Source organism: Colletotrichum orchidophilum, assembly GCF_001831195.1.
Source record: "Colletotrichum orchidophilum strain IMI 309357 chromosome Unknown Scaffold_41.1, whole genome shotgun sequence".
NCBI lineage: Eukaryota > Fungi > Ascomycota > Sordariomycetes > Glomerellales > Glomerellaceae > Colletotrichum > Colletotrichum orchidophilum.
In genome coordinates, this window is record NW_019172997.1 from 96,021 (window position 1) to 112,393 (window position 16,373).

At 54.5% G+C, this 16,373-nt stretch overlaps 6 protein-coding genes across 6 annotated transcripts; 3 read left to right on the forward strand and 3 right to left on the reverse strand.

Annotated features, from left to right (window-relative positions):
* Positions 1-1,330: 1,330 nt before the first annotated feature.
* On the reverse strand, positions 1,331-2,711 carry CORC01_05776 (uncharacterized protein; the record flags this gene model as incomplete). The annotated part of the gene is made up of 2 exons (XM_022617418.1): positions 1,331-1,979; positions 2,047-2,711. 2 exons carry the CDS (start codon positions 2,709-2,711, stop codon positions 1,331-1,333), a joined length of 1,314 nt encoding a protein of 437 aa, XP_022476029.1.
* Positions 2,712-3,668: 957 nt separating this feature from the next.
* CORC01_05777 (Cgr1 family protein) lies at positions 3,669-4,140 on the reverse strand (the record flags this gene model as incomplete). The annotated part of the gene is made up of 3 exons (XM_022617419.1): positions 3,669-3,809; positions 3,866-4,011; positions 4,074-4,140. 3 exons carry the CDS (start codon positions 4,138-4,140, stop codon positions 3,669-3,671), a joined length of 354 nt encoding a protein of 117 aa, XP_022476030.1.
* Positions 4,141-6,222: 2,082 nt separating this feature from the next.
* On the reverse strand, positions 6,223-6,870 carry CORC01_05778 (uncharacterized protein; the record flags this gene model as incomplete). Its single annotated transcript, XM_022617420.1, has 1 exon — positions 6,223-6,870. The coding sequence occupies one exon, from the start codon at positions 6,868-6,870 to the stop codon at positions 6,223-6,225; it is 648 nt and encodes a 215-aa protein (XP_022476031.1).
* Positions 6,871-8,698: 1,828 nt separating this feature from the next.
* On the forward strand, positions 8,699-8,854 carry CORC01_05779 (uncharacterized protein; the record flags this gene model as incomplete). The annotated part of the gene is made up of 1 exon (XM_022617421.1): positions 8,699-8,854. The coding sequence occupies one exon, from the start codon at positions 8,699-8,701 to the stop codon at positions 8,852-8,854; it is 156 nt and encodes a 51-aa protein (XP_022476032.1).
* Positions 8,855-11,037: 2,183 nt separating this feature from the next.
* CORC01_05780 (cell wall proline rich protein) lies at positions 11,038-13,968 on the forward strand (the record flags this gene model as incomplete). Its single annotated transcript, XM_022617422.1, has 1 exon — positions 11,038-13,968. One exon carries the CDS (start codon positions 11,038-11,040, stop codon positions 13,966-13,968), a length of 2,931 nt encoding a protein of 976 aa, XP_022476033.1.
* A 1,262-nt stretch (positions 13,969-15,230) lies between these two features.
* On the forward strand, positions 15,231-15,901 carry CORC01_05781 (ubiquitin-conjugating enzyme; the record flags this gene model as incomplete). The annotated part of the gene is made up of 2 exons (XM_022617423.1): positions 15,231-15,498; positions 15,576-15,901. 2 exons carry the CDS (start codon positions 15,231-15,233, stop codon positions 15,899-15,901), a joined length of 594 nt encoding a protein of 197 aa, XP_022476034.1.
* Between the last annotated feature and the right edge of the window lie 472 nt (positions 15,902-16,373).

The following is a 16,373-nucleotide window of genomic DNA, read 5'->3' on the forward strand; positions in this document are numbered from 1 at the left end:
TGTATGTGAACAAACAAGAGGCACCATGCTCTCAACCCCCAACACGATGGTCCAGATAGGGCTCAAGAAGGGACTTCCGAGACAGGTTCCATTGAAGTTTACCAAACTGACCGAGGAACCTGCTGCTCAACTTTAGCCCCTGATTGCAGTCAGTTAGGCAACATGAAGCATAAACTGATTACAGACGGGAAGTGGACGTATCTAGGCACAATGCGTTGTCTCTCCACGCTCGGAAGAGTCCTGCCTCTTCTTTCCGACTACAAAGTTGTTATCTTCTTCACAATTTAGGTGCCGTACACTCGTATGCCACTTACACCCGACAGCACGATGACAACTATTCGTAGCTTATTAGAGTAGCTACAGGAGGGACCGCACTGCGTTGGTTCTAGGTCGTGCTTTTCGGCATCTCACAGACTTTCTACTAGAACATGGCTCCACGGGGCGAGTGTTCATGAACCACTGATAGCCATGTATCTACAGTATATTATGCCAACCGGAATGGCCTGATTGATGTAAGCAATGTTGTAGACTGTACTAAAGCATATGGGTTGTACATTTCCACGGCCAAGTTTAGATCACAAAAATAGCGGGTGTAATAACGATCGAAAGAAATCGAATCAAGACGAATGAAAACGCAACGCGTCTCACCCTCACTCTCACCCTAAGTGAAAAGCCGTAATCGACAGTCTAGGGGGCAGGAGACGTTTGAATCAAAATTTACCACGAGCTCACAGTCTGCACCGAGATTGCAGGTGAAAGAAGCAAACCCATCAGCTGACGTGTTCTCTTTGGCGCTCCACTGCCACCCGCCTCCCATCTCTTCACATCGTAGCCTCACACTAATGGGCTCTGGTGATTTTCAAAGAGAAAGAAGTCTCAGTGAACTGTGTGTGCAATACGGGAAAGGATTTCAGGCTAGGTAGAGACCAACAGTGACCAGGATTCCAGCCGATTACCAAGAATACGCTCCATTACAAGACCTCTAGATAGCGCAACGAGACGTAGTCAATGGTCCATCACCCCCTACTGCTTCGAGGTGTGTCACATGACGTCGGGAAAACTCCAGCGTTTGTAGATGTAGGTGGACAGGCCTCCCAGAAGCTTGAAGTCTATCCAGCCCCCTTCAACCCATGCTCTGTACCGCACAGAAATGAGCCACATGGTCAGCCGCACCCTGATGCAGTTCTCTTCCCCAAAGTGCCGAATGGAAGTGCCAGCTACGATATAGGGGCGACATGAACAAGAGTCCGAGTCCAACTCGGGATTCACCAGGCGGTCAAAGTCAAAAATAACCATCAGTTCAAACCAGTGTATATGACCTACAGGCCTTTTACAGCTCATCAAACACCCTCAACCGATCCTCCTCCTCCTCCCTCCTTCCCCCATCCTCCCACAGAGGCGGCAGCTTCGGCGCCTCCCTCACTCCCGTCTCACGGAACACCCCCGCGCTCCGATTCGCCCCCTTCTCAAGACCTCTCAGCGCCCTCCCAGCAGCGCCCTCGAGATCAGCCGGCCCGCCAAGATACTGCGCGCCGACGAACAACAAAATCAGCAGCGCGAACACGAGCGACGTGACGATCCACACGGCTCGCAGCCTCTTGCGCGTCTTCTCCTGCCACTCCCGATCGGCCCTCTCCCACCCCTCGATCCGCCTCCTCACGAGGTCGACACGCCCGCTCAACCCTGCAATCCGCGTTCTCCCGGACTCGATCCGGCCCTGCAGCGCCTCGATGCGGGACTCCTGCTCGCCGAATTGCCCAAACGTGTCGAGCTGGCCCGCCACGTCCCGCGCCATCTCGTCGGCCTCGGACACGAACTCGCCCGTCATCTGCCGCGAAGCCACCGCCAGCTCCCGAATCGCCGAGATGGTGTTCTGCAGCATGCTCTTCTTCTCCAGCACCGAGTAGTACGTCTCGTCTAGCCGTCGGGTCGTCGCCGTCGAGAACCCGCTCAGCTCGACTAGCGAGTTCTTCAAGCCCCTGAAACGCAAAACCACAAAGGTCAGTCATCAACTTTGAAACTCTCACGAGCATAGGGAAAACGTACGCGACCCTGTTCGCGGTCCTACCCTTCTCCTCCACCAATGCAGCCGCGTTATTGGCGTTCCTCTGCCTCCTCGAAGCCGGCGTGACAGCAGCTGGATTCTCCCCGCCCCCAATCATTGGACCAACGAGTGCGCTGGTTCTCCGGCTGGAATCCGGGCTCCTGCTGGGCGTCACATACTCCGAACGCGTCATGTCGAGCGAGCTCCGCCCACCCAAACCGCCGGGACCAGATGCCCTCTCATCCAACAGCAGAAGCCTGTCCCTATCTTTACGGCTCTGCGCGTTCAGGTGCAGCGCGTGTTGCGTCGGGTGGTGGTGGTGACTATGCCGGTGCCGATGCATCCTCAGCGGCGGCGAGAACTCGGTGATGGAGCGCGTGATCTGGTGCCGCGGTCGTCGGGCCGGGAGGAGAGCGGCGGCGGCGGCGGTGCCTGTGGCGGTCGTAGCAGCGGTAGCGGGAGGAGGAGGGGCGAGCGCCGAGCTCGGGACCGATGCTCTCTTGTCGTTGCTCCTGCTTTTGCTCTTGCTTCCACCGTGGCGATGATGTAGTTGCTGCTGTTGATCTTGGTTGTAAGAGAAGTTGGCAATGGCGGTTGCCGTCACCAGTGTCGAGGCCAATGCCGACGGCAGCTCGAAGCCGTGGGCACTGTCGCCGTTGGCTGACATGGTCTCACCCTGTCTTTTTTCCTTTGCTTTCACCCCTTTCAAGAATTGGATGAGAGAGAGGCGCTCCAGCCGCCGCGCTCAGCAAAGCCGCACACGCCAGCGAGTGCGCTGCTGCCGCTGAAAGGGCCAAAATTCCGAGCCAGACGATTTCTTTGGTTGGGACGGCCTACTTAGACTTTTGCCTCCGCCTGGAACGGTCAATGCTTTGGGGGCAAAGACACTGGACTTGTGTGGCTGTTTCCTTGCAGAAGGGAGGTCGCAGTGTGGAAGATCGGGAAAGGTGGAGGTGGAGTGTGCACGGAGTTTCCCAGTGAAAGCTGGGCTTCCGCACACCTCTCTCCGGCCAATGACGCACTTTCACATGCGCCTCGGGGTTCCTTGCCATGAAACGTCGTCTGAACAAGATAACCAGCACTTTCCTTGGGCTTGCAAACTGCTGGTCCAGAACCCCAAAATGAGGGCCAAGTCACACGCTTATTGGTTCTATCTAACTGTGAATCGCGGCCTCGGTCGGCTGGGCACCATCGCCGCCTTTCGGCCATTTGATCCGATTTCATCAAGCAAAAAAGCTCGGATGAGTAGCCTCTTTGGGCTTTCGTCGTAGTATACGTCGTAAATCATCTCAGATTCATCGACCGCTCATCTCCTCTCCGTCCCACCGGCTCCGAGTCCGCCTCCCTGTCGCTGCTGGTTGCCCCGTTGATTGCTTTTCGCTGTAGCCTCATGTCTCCGCGGGGTGCTGCTCGACAATACAGCGTTCGGCCTCGCATGAGCCCGTGTGACGAGTCGTTTGCCCACTGAGTTGTGCAATTACGGGCGCGTTAGGCCCGACTCCTTCCTCCACTCCCGATGCATGTTTCGGAATTTGTCACGGGGGACCGGCGTGACTCCTGACGTTTGTCGGCGCCGAGATCCGATCGTAGTGCCCGCTCCAACAGCATTCTGCCCGTGTGCAGCTCATGAGTTGATGAGCTTGTTTCGCTTCTCCTTCCTCTTGAGCCTTTCTACGCGCTTCTTGTGCATCTTCTCGGCCATCTTCTCGTACCGCTCCTTTTCTTCCTTGGTGGCTCTTCTGTCCTTGATAGCCTGAACCTTTTGCTGTGATTGTTGTTAGCTAACCAGCATGTGAGCAGAAGGCACGGGAGTCATCGTACCTTGCGCTCTGCCTCCTTCTCGTCCTTCATCTCCTTCTCCTTGGCCTTCATCGCCGCCATTGCAACGCGTTCCTTGGCGCGCTTCTCGTAAGAAGTCAGGCCTGATGTCGGCCTGAAAGCCTTCTTCGTCTCGTGCCATTGCTTGCCTAAAGGGAGAGGAGTTAGCTCGAGCTGTCTAATTAGCTCAAGAATGGAGCTGATCAAGTACCATTCTTCCGCATGCCAAGCGGTTTGTCGACAGCGGCAGTAGCAGTTTGGGGCTCCGCAGTTGACATGATGACAGGTGTTGAAGAATTGCAGACTACGAGGAACGTGAAATTGCGCAGTCGAGAGTTAATGTCCAGCGGGCGGCTTGAAAGTCCTGGGCGCCGAACAAAAAAATTCTTGCGCTGCGAGGAATGTGGCGGGTGGGGCGCAAGGCTGCTAACCAACCAGTCAGGCTGCATGCTTTCTTGTGGCGGTGCGTGTCCCCAGAGAATAAGCTACCGTCCATGTGGCTGAGGAAGGGTTCTTGCTCCGCTCAGAAGCCACATGACCATGTGAGATGCACCGCTTCGTGACAGAAGCAATATTGATGCGACTCTCGAGAATGGGAATACTGACAAGGCATACGATATCTATGATCGAGATTATGATGATCAACCGTTTCCGCGATAGGCTTCTGTTCTATCGCCTAAAGCTGACGCGCCACATTGTTGCGTAAGGTATGCGAGAAATCTTCCAATCGTATGCTGCCATCAACCCCACGTCTCCGCCGTTTGAGATGACGCCCGGGGCTCGTCTCCAAGAAATTTGAATCATTCTCTCTGCACCGTCGTTCAACGGTTGTGGCTCATGGTTGGGCCTGGCTTTGAGACATCATATCGTTCTATGCCCCGAGGAAACGCAGCCTCGACCGGGAGCTGGCATGAAAGACTAGCGCTGTGCTGGCAGAGATGGATGGCGTTGAAAATTTGTCTTCGGAGGGAACAACAACAACAAATCAATCAAATTGTGGTTGAGATTTACCGCATCCAGGCATATAAGCAAGCTCATATCCGACAATGTGGCGGCGCGCGAGGCTGCCGAAATGACACAGAGAAGACATTCTCCTTCCCCCAGCTGCCAACTCAGTCAAAAATATCAGATTTTGAAGTCGAGATCCCTGCCAACGGAACCTATTGAACGCGTGCTTTGCCATGTCAAACTTGGATATCCCAGGCATCAAACCCCAGGTTCCCGATGTTTAGAGCCTCTACTAATGATCCTCGATGATGATTTCTTGTCTGGCCGGAGCAGGGATGCCGGAGCGAATATTGACGGGGAATTAGGTAAAGACAGCTGGCACAAAATTTTTGTACAACGGCGGCACCTAAAATTTCTGATGACTTGGCCACCACTTCATTTGATTACCGAGGCGTGGGGTCATGCTGAAAGCGGCTGCTGGTCATCTTGCAGGCGAGATTAGTTTGGGTCGCCCACAATTTGACGGGACCCGGCGTACTTTGAAATGCCGCCAACAAACGCTGACAGTTGACAGAGGGCCGCGGGATGGCAGCAGCGTGGAAGAAAGTTGGACGAGGTATTCTTAGAATAGTTGGCAGATCGGATCGGATATGAAATGATGCAAGTCAGGATGTTTTGGGCCGGAGCCGCGCTTGCAAAGATTGGTGGGAGTTCGGGGGAAGAGCAATTTGACAAGGGAAGAGGACGAAATGGGAACTGATGGGGACTGATTATCCCAGTCGGGTGGAGATGGCCGTCAGCCAAGGAGGCAAAGCACCATCACGAGGATGGGTTTTGTTCCCTGCTGGGAGATGAGTGTTTGAAAGGAGAAACTGTCCCTGATTTGCTCATGCAGGATTCTGCCCGTGGCAGGGTTGGATACGACCATCAGACTCGGCATGTCATCGACCCAGGGTTTCAACATGGCGGCGCCCTCTTCGCTGTACCGGTGCAAATAGATAATATGCTATGCCGTACTCAGTACCGCGTTGTGATAAGTGTCGACCAATGTGCCGAACAATCATGGTCAATTCTCCCTCGTCGTTATCATGTCGAAATGTCTCGTTCTTCTCTCAATTGGTACGTGGCGTTATGCAGGTCCGTCTGTGCACTATGCGACTTGAATTCGTATAGTGGGTTCAAATGCAACATGGTGATTGACAGGCCAGATTGGTTGGCGCGACGCAAGAGGCGCGAAGTTTATCATCTGCTGCATCTGCAGGTGTATCTGCAACTCTCAGGGTGAGTTTGCAGCAGGCGCAGGAGAGCGGCTTGGGAAAAGCATCGGAGCCCTGGTAGGCCAGCAACGGGTGCAAGCCGCCTGTTTGTTGATGCTTGTCGTCGCGATGGGCGACTCGGAAAAAATTGAAGGGTCAAGAGCTGATGACCAGGCCGCTAAACAAGCTAGTCAATTGGAGCCTCGGAGGCAGCGTCGCCTCTTTGTTGTACCTTGATGCCACGGGGTGACGGCGCCGTCGCACGAAGAATCCGTTTATCTTGTATCGGGCTGGCGAGCGTTGATCAGAGCGAGTCGGTCCATCAAGAAAGCTACTGACCGGATCCGAAGCCCGGGCTTGCGACTGAGTCAAGATGAGGCTCCCGACCGTAGCAACGAGAATGAAAACAGACTTTAGAGTTATGTCGCATGATGCTTTCTTTGTTCCGATGTAAGCGGTCGCAAGCCTCGATAAACCCCCTCCCTCGAAGGTTTTATCATAGTTCATGGCTTTCTCAACGTCGAAGGCGCCGCCGAAGATGTGCCATGATGGCCCGCTACGCATTACAAGCACTGGGATCGACTCGTGCCATTGTGCTTCGTAACTAGTAACGAGCGCTCCGTGCAAACGGCCTGGCCTGCTAGTGACAGAAGAAGACATAGCCCTGTGTGGGGTTGTATTGCCTCCATGCTCAATCAGCTCCGACTGTGACATGCTCCCCCACCAGGCGGCCAAGGGGGGGTTAGGGAACGGGGGCGTCAAATACGGGAACATGGGAGAAATAAGGTAAGGATCCCATCCCATCCCATTCCATCCGGAACGCGTGTGGTGGTTGCCAATAATAGGAGACAGAATGTTTCCCCAGCATCATGTCGCTATTGCTGTCCCAGAACGATGATTGAGAGATGAGTTCTGCTGACTGGTACCGAAGAGACGGACGAGATTGAGTCGAGCGTCTGTCCGCCGTCCTACGACACAGAGAATCAAAAGCAAAAACAGGCAAACGTCAACGACGGCATCCATCTCCCTCGGAACGCCTCTCCCAGCCATGCGAGGTACTTGGCCCTTACGCTGCACGCACGCTTACTTTACTTGGTGGCTTGTCGTGAACAAATGTGTATTTGTACGAAGACCGAGTACCTACCTGTAGTGCCGGTGGATACAGAGATTTCCCTTTCCAGACTAAGGAAAAAGCAAGCAGATCTCCCAGGTGCTATCGTTCATCTGGCCGATTGAAATAAAATGGAGATGGGAGGGGGTCTTTGAGGCTTGGAGGGGGAGCCATCGTCTCCTCTGGGCCTGGGGGTGCGCGGGCGTTCTGAGGCCCAGAAATAAAGAGTGGATAAGGAGCGACGAAGGGACCTTGGCACATATGTTTTACACCCCTGACCGTCTCTCTCGTTCTCAGGACCGTAAGCCAGTCAGAGGCCGCCGTTGGACCTGGACGTGGAGGGGGAATTCGGCTCCACTACCGCCTCAGCACCCACGTTACCATCGAAGAAGCCACATTTGGACGCTGCAGTGAACCCACACACATTGCTTGACCGCTTTGGCTTTGGCGTTGGCTTTGGACGTGGAGGTAGAACCCGAGGCGTCGGCCCATTCTCGAGATGCGGCCGATTCGAATCGAGTCGATCACCCCCCCCCGCGAGCAAGTACGGCCGCCGGTGTCTTTGATTGGGGTTGAAACCATGCCGGGTCGCTCGGGTCGGGGAAAAGAAGCAAAGAAGGTGTTTAGTATACGGGACTGAATCTAGGTTAGAAGACGAAGCGAAAGTGTAATCCCCGGTAAGGTGGTGCTCACTGCTTGGGACTCGGGAGGGAGCTGGGCGTACCATAGTAGGTATGTGCCTTGGGAAGTATGTATTGGCCAAAACATGACATGACTTGGCTTAACTTTGGGTGCCTCTTCATCCCGTCTCGTCTCTCTGGTGGCTTTCTCGCAGAATTGCCGCAAGGGGCGGATGGCAGCGATGGAGATGGAGGGGGCGTGGTTGAAAGGAGCCAACGCCGTTGCTGTACCTGCAGAGACGGTTGTCTGCCATCGCTACTCTGGTGCTGTTAGTCGGGGGCAGGGCGTTGCGATGATTCGTCTGGTTTACAATTGCCATGTGCTGGTCGTCCGGTCGTCCATCATAGCACCGGTCTGGATTTGCTCCCATCGGCACCTTGTTAGCCCCGAAGCCGGAGGTGCCGTGCTTGTGGTTGAGCTCATGTGCGCTGCTGCTATACTAGTTGACGGCCGAACGATGTCACCAAGCCTTCTTGGGTTCAGTCCTTGCTGTCCATGTATCCGTAAACAAAAAGTCAACATCTGCTGCTCTACGAAGGAGAAGGTTCTTGCTCTGACCGTGCGTTTCGTCGTCGACAAGTTGCGGCAGGCACCGGACTGCGCTTTCCAAAGAATTGCTGCTAGGTGAGAAAAGAAAGATACGTACTGTTTTCTACCCGCCTGCCTGAGGTGCAAAGGCCGGCCACCTAGGATTAGGTAAGATGGGAAAGTACCAGGAAATCAGGTTCAGTCTCAACCCTCGGTGGAGGCAAACAGAAAATTCACAGTGCACCCAGCAGTATCCGTACAAATTAGCAAGTAGTTGGGTCCCAGGGTACCGTGGTCTCTGTCCCTTACACAATGCACGACACAGCGCGCACTGAACTCTCAGCGCCTATATTCCCTGCCTTTAGTCCACTTCCGTTTCTAGGTTCTCTTTTGACTTGCAGCAAGCCGACTTACCTATTGCCAGATCCACTGTTCCAGTCTCAGAACTATGGCAAAACATTTCGATAAAAGTCAGATTCCCTTTGCCCAAACCATGAGCTTAGCAAAAAGGGAACGCGCATGAGACAAAGGAAACCAATAGTTAACGTGTGTTTGAGGCCACAGGAAGCGGTGAAGACATTGCCATCGACGGCTGATGGGCAGTTCCGCGGGTCCCTTTACTACTAGTGCTCTTGTGCCAACTTCTGTCTGGCAACCTCGTCGAGCCAACCCAGCCAAACAAGCCAACGTCTTACTGGTCTGCAGCTAAGGTCACCCAAGAGAGGAAGACGGGCCTGGGCTGTGGCCGCCTAACGACGGCCGAGTTTTAGTGCGAACTGGTACGGGTGTTAGAACTCGTTAGCATGGAGGCGGGAGGAAGAGGTGTGGCAGCCAACATCTCACCTCACGGTTAGGTAGGGCTACTCGCCTTACAGGTGGTGGAAGTACGACGCGTGCCACGATACGCTAGAGAATCCAATCCTGGGCTTCATGGCCAGGTTGCCAAGGAACTGAGCGGCTTTGAGTGGACGATTTGCTAGAGGGAGGCTGCTCGGCGAACCCAACTCAGTGCAGACATAGCTGCAGGGCAAAACACGAACCTGTCAGGGCCCATCTGGTTGCTGCGACGTGAGTGCGTGAATGCAGGATGCAGGATGCAGCGCAGCGCAGGCGACACTGCTGCACGTTGGTTACAGACACAACCAAGAGCGGTACGGAGGCAGTCAATGCTATCTGGATGCGTCGAGGTGATTTGAGAACCGGGGGCTTAGGTAGTCGATGGGATACGACTCTGCTACCCGAGTTGCTGTTCTTATTGAACTACTTCGTTTATGGAACTGTATGGTATTGCTCTGGTATACGGATGCGGCGCGTCATTCCTCAACTAGGAAACTGAATATCCGGGCATGCGAGTTTCAACGAACAAACAGTCGATAACTTTGTACAGCTCTTATCGCCTCACAATCACAAGTCCGCTTCGACGCGACTCTCGATGTATCTTTCATGAAGAGCATACACCTATAGGTACTGTTTATCTGGAAAACTACCTACCTAATGTAATGGGAGACTAATACTTGTCTCCTGCCTGGGTTCAAGCAGAGGTACGCCCTGTAAAATCCTGCGACGCGAGGTGCCTCTTTGCTGTCTGTTTGCCCTGCCCCATACAGAGTACAAAGTAAGGTATCCGTAGGGACACTAAGGTAGACCTGGCCTCTGCGTGATGAATGAGAGTGCGCTACGGCTGCTGCCCCATCAACCTGAGCAGCCCCTGGTCGTCTCTGCCTTGCTTGTCCGGGCCCTGACTGACTTCCATGTTGGAATCACAACCGCACCCCCCCTGGTCCTCGTCTCTACCCACTGGGTCACTGCTCCTCCCTCTTTCTCCCCTGGGCTTTCCTCCTTCTCTGCCCCCTCTCCCCGAGCCAGTCCAAACCCAACTGAGGACTTCCCTCCACACACCCTCCTTATCCCTGTCATTACACCCCCCCTTTTCTCCCGTCGCCAACACACCCCGGCCGCTGGACCCGACTCGTCGCTTCTTCGCTGTGTCTGTTGTGTGTGTGTGTGTGTGTGTGTGTGTGTGTGTGTGTGTGTGTGTGTGTGTATCCGCAATTCTAATCCCAAATCCACCCATCCATCCCATCCTCTCTCTAGTCTTCCGCGTCGCAACCCCCCTCTTCTTCCTATCAACTCTCCTTCCCCCCAAAACCCTTCGAGGCCGTCGTCGTTCTTTGACTTCTGTTTCGTGGCCCAATTCTAGTTGTAGATCTTGCAGATTTGCTTCTGGTCTTGTGCCGTCCGCTCCTTAACAATCCCTTCAAATTTTATCTTCGATAAATAGCAGTTGTCTTAACCTGGTCGACCGGTCTTGTCACGCACGCAATCGTGAACGCCAATTTCGCCCAATTCCCATCGTCAGCGCGCCGCATTCGACTTCTTCCAACAGGTGTTCATTCACCCGTCGACCCTTCCATCCGTTTCGCGACACGCACGACGTGAGAAAGAATTAATTCACCTAAGTCTCGCACGTTCCAGAATTAATCAACATACCCGCTGTCGCCTCGCAAGCCACCCCCTGAGGTGTCGTCTACATCGAGTACCCAACGATCCTCTATCCTCACCCAACGACAACCATCTCGCATTTGCGCCCTCTTTATGTCCTTCTTTTAGTTGCTGATCAAACCTGTAGCCGCAGAGCGGCTCAGTAAAGCATGGCAACCACTGTCGGACCTGAGAGTATGATGATAGCCACAAGCACACAGGTTTTGGACGAGCCTTCGATGCATGCGATTTCTCTTCCGGTAATGCTGGATAATTCTACTTCCTCAACACCATCCTTCTCCGGACCACAATCTCCGCGTACGATGCCTCCACTCCCAAATCCACCATTCGTCTTCCCAGCAAGGCCCTCATCGGCCTCTGCGCCCTCATCTTTCTCGAGAGCGACTGGACGACGGCCGCTGTCTGCCATTGAAATCCAAGACCGATCGACCTTTTCCTTGAGTTCTGACGCTGCAGATCGACCTTCGAAATCACCCGCGCTTCCCAACTTCACCTTCAACCCTGGTGCTTCGCTGTCCCCGGAGACTTCCCTTCTGCTCAGTCCTCCTTTATCCCCTCCGCCTGTGTCCCCAAGACTAGCAGCATCACCTGCAAGACCAACTGGAGTCGGACACAGGAGAGGAGGGAGCGAGTTCGTGGGAGGAAGCATTCGTTCCGGAGATTCGATCACAGTAACCGGTACAAGTCCCACGAGGTCCGAAAGTGGGTTTGCGTCTCCAAATTTCCAGCTACCACCCTCGAGAGCCCCCGGCGGACGCGGCCACAAACACAGACGGTCGGCTGCGCTTTCAAGCCATGACTTATCTCTCATTGTCCAGCCTTCAACACCAGGAGACCTAAGGGGAAACAGTGCACCTACAAGCCCGGCTGAATTCGATCGACGCCTAGACCATCACAATGCAGGTTTAGTCGAGAAGACTCTCAAGGGCGTCGAATCTGAACCAGCTCTCAGGGTACCCACGGAACTCGCCAGGCCAGTCACTGCGGATTCGGGCATTTCGAGTGGCAGGGCTTCTCCTGCTGCTCGGCCAATTACACGTGCTCGGGTTGGCTTCTCTGATACTCTCGAGTTTATCCCGCGCCCGCTATCAATGGTGTCCAGTGATACTTCTAGTACAGTTACAGCCCGCCCCGGAGGCCATTCAGTATCTGGAAGCATTTCGTCCATCATTTCCATCCCGACGACAGCTACACATGTGGATAATGAGCCTGTAATTCCCCTTGTGCTCAGCCCTTCACGCCAAAACAACGAGTCGAGGCCCAGCACTGCCGGGGCGGTTTTGGAACGATCCCAGAGCATTCAATCAGTCGGGGCATCACCAAGGAGGAGAAACTCCATACCCACCCTAATCAACGTGCCCGAAGCAGGGTCTGTCGGGCCCCCGATGCCAAGCCCAACCAAGACGCCAAAGAGGTGGTCATTCTTCGGATTGGACCCTTTCAACGCGGCTGCGTCACCACTCCGCACGAGACCCATGAGCTCTAGTTCTTCCGAGTCCGGATCCAAGCCAACCAGCTCGTCTTCGTCGTCTACCTCGGAACACATTGCGGAATCGGTTGTTACGTCAGAATTCTCCAACCAAGCCGGTCAGAGACCAGAAGGCAAGAAGTCCAAGAAAAAGAAGAAGGTCAAAAACTGGGCCGGATCTATCTTGGCACGAAAGAGCAAACCGCGGAATAAGAAGTGCAAAGATCTGGATCTTACAGGTGATTCTGCACGTCAATTTGAGACAGTCGAGCAAAAGGATGAGACCCTCACTCTCTTGGTGGAGCCAGAAGTCAACATTGAACCAGTAACACCCACACTCATGGTAACGGACACCTCCAGTCAGCCACAGAGCCTGCAGGAGTGGAAGCCGCGGCCTGCTTCGGCCCATGACGACACATCTTTCCCCATGATTGATCTGGATGCCGCACTGGGACCTTTCAACACGCCTCTGGCGAACAATCCGGAATGGGACGCTGCCCAGAGAGCTGCAGCTTCTACCAAGCGGCAGCTGCATAGTGCACAGGGCATGAAGGGTTTCAGCGGACCAGGAATGCACTATCATCGACGCGCTGAAAGCGCTCCTGAGATGGTACCTTTCGAGGCGGGTCGATTTGGCATTCATCGTTTTGGCAGCAGCTCGACAATGGCCGATGTATTCGAGGAGGATGAGGAAGACGACGAACACCCTGGCAAATGCGCATCACTATACACCAGCAGTCGTGCGACTAGAGCCGAGTTTCAGGACAGCGCAGAATCCTCTGGCGACGAGGCGACGCCACCCGCTATCAATAAAGTCCAGCAGCCCGTTCTCGACGACACTCCTACCAGCGTTCCCGACCTCAACACCAGCCGTGATCTAGTCATTGATTTAGACACCGCGGTGGTAGATGCTAAGATGAGCTCGGAGGCGGCGTCGACTCCACTGCAAGAGCACGTCACAGTAGAAGAGCCCATTGCCCAGATTCTTGAGTTCCGCACGGGCTCCATCTTCAACGAAAAGGCAGAGTCCACTGCCTCCGCAACTCCGTCTCCCCGCAGAATTCTCGCAAGCAAGGACTTGGCTCCTGTCGACGTCAGCCCCCTACACCTGCCGACTCCCTCTCACGTTCCTGTCAGTCCGTATTCGATGAGCCACGCCTCATCCTTCCCGTCACCCCGTTCACCCATGTCCTATGATGCCCAGCGGATCTCCACGGCACCATCTTCAGTCAACGAGGAGAACAACTTTCAATCTCTGCTCCTCGGAGAGCCGGGTCCAGAAGTCAGGCTTTCCGTCGACATTCCTTCGTTGACCTCCAGCCACTCAACGATGACAAGGGATAGCTCTTTTGCCACCAGCTCTCAGTTGAGGCAGGAGCCCATACGACCCGATCAACAGCGGCCGGTCTCGGTGTCTTCGGCAGCCTTCGGGCGTCGACGATCTAGCCTTGCTAGTCTGAGCAGACTCATCAGCAGTTCTCATGGGGAACGCAGCAAGCTGTCAATGGAAGTTTCATACGATGGGGAGGGTGACAAGAAGCACAAGTCCAGCAAGTCGAAACGACTTAGCCGGATGATGCGATTCTGGAAGCCCAACAAAGAGGAGACTTGATCCTAGAACCCTCTGGGCCTCCTCTGGGAGTCGCACACCAAGGAGACTGGGTGATGGGAGTCGCCATCTACTCGGCTTCTACCGCACACCACATATGCGACTTCATGACGCATGTATATGGAATTATTGTATAACTCTTTTACACTTTCTCCCCGACCGAATACTTCTGGCGGGATAATGTCTTTCTTTGTTGGGACAGGATACACGTCTGTGTCTGAGCAAGGTCTTGGTGACCGACAGTACCGACGTAGCCTGACCAGCAAAAGAAATGCATCACCGGGTCGCCACCAGTCATCCACACAATACGCAGGGATGGAAACCTCGGCGGCCCGGCTTTTGGGAAACGGATTCGGCGTTCTTTGTGATGATAGCATGAGCAGCAAGTTGCATGAGCATAGCAGGTTCGCGGCCATATGTCTTGGTGACAACTGTGGGGGCGGAAACATGTGGTTCAATGGTTTTGTTTCCGTTCTCTGGACATATCGGGGATGAAATGCGAATTTAGGAAGGCGAAAACTTGGCGAGGCAGACAAGTCGAGACACAATTGCAGTGGCTCTCATAGTTCTTTGGCCGGCCGGCTGTTTCAGCCCTCTAGACGATGGAAGATGGCACAAATCGCGACGTAGACAAATATTAATGATCATATTTCTAAGAGCCAATCTAGTCGAATCCTCCATTATGTGTTTCGATGAACCCAAACCCGTCGTCGCGGAGACCATCACGACACGATACAGGAAGAGTGAGCAAGCCGGAGTCGAGTCGGCAAGGTATTCGGACGACGTTAGTACGTTAGTGAGGGCCTGGTCGAAACCTGGACATGAAAGCCGGCCCGGGAAACCTCGGCTGAACCCGCGGGACCCGCCCATCCTGTCGCGTCACAAGGTACGTCTCACCGGCAACTTGGGGAAGCAACGTGCAGTGTGGCTCGGCTACTACTAGCTAAGTTGAACCCAGCCCATCGGCTTGGGCTTTTCCCAAAGCTCCCTTTCCAAAAAGGTCACCAAAAGCTACAGCCATCTTGTTCGAGATCACCTCTACCACTCGACCCAAGTCATATACACCAAGCGATTACACGATTTCCACTCCGAACTGCTCAATTGATCTTCAAGCCACCGCGCAGATACGGACATCCCCTCCCTCTTTGTAACTCGTCGTTGGTTCCAGCGGCGTCGGTCGAACCACAGGTCCCGCCCCCCTCATCCACCGCGCGCACAAACGAATCCAAGCAGGAGTGAGACAAGAAGCTTTTTCCTCTGAGATCATGTCGTGGCGCATTCAGAACCTGCCCGATTCCCAGACGAATCCCTCAGGCGCCGCGCCAGGAGGAGGTGGAGGCGGAAAGAAGTCCAAGTCCAAGTCTTCGTCGGACGGGCGGGGCGCGATCAAGAGGCTCATCAAGGAGCTTGACGTGTGGCGGGCGGAGAAGAAGGACGAGAGGGGCATCGAGAGATTAGGTCCCGTCGACGACGAGGATCTGTTGGCGTGGGAGGCTGTGGTCAATGGGCGGGGGATCGGGAACGGTTATGACGGTACGTAGTGGAACTTGTAATCGCATTTCGAAGGGTATCTTGGAGACGATGAGCTAACATCGTTATCTTCCTCACAGAGGGCCGCTGGCTGCTAAAGATCCAGATCCCGACAGACTATCCCATTCGCCCACCAAAGATACGCTTCGCGACGCCCGTCGTCCACGCAAATATTGCCTTGCAGACGGGCGAGATCTGCCTCGACCTCCTCAAGGACGCCTGGACGCCCGCCTACAGCGTCCTCGAGAGCGTGCGTGCCGTGCGTACGCTGCTTGCGTACCCGGAGACGGACTCGCCGCTCAACGTCGATGTCGCGGCGCTGCTGCGCGGCGGGGACGTGCTGGGCACGCGCGCGCTCGTCGAGTTTTGGTGCCGGGATGATGAGGGGCGGTATGAGGGCCCATGAGGAGATTCTCGGGTTGTGATGCTTTGTTAAAATGTCTCCCGTTTGGGGCGAAGGTGTTATTATAGTAGAGTGGAACACACGGTGAGTTGGGAGAGGCTCCCTACCTCCTGGAGGCCGGGTAGACTCCTGGGCGAACGTGTCCAGACATAAGATTGTCTCCAGAAAGGGAGAGGGTATGGATTGATTGCCGTCAGCGGCTTGTGTTTTATTAATTAGGTACTCAACAACATTATATATAGGTACAGGGAACAGTATATGGTATGGGATGGACTGCTTGCTGGTTGGGGCATCCCGAGGATCATTATCATCACTCACGACAGATTGTGTAACTACAGCAGAAAATAGCTCTTGAGGAAAAGTTGTCATTTATTCTATCGCGCTAGAGCCGTTGAACCCTTAAACAGGTGTGCTCTCCCCAATGCTGCAGATGTCTTGCGCAATCCACGACCCCCCCCCCCATGCTCACAATTCC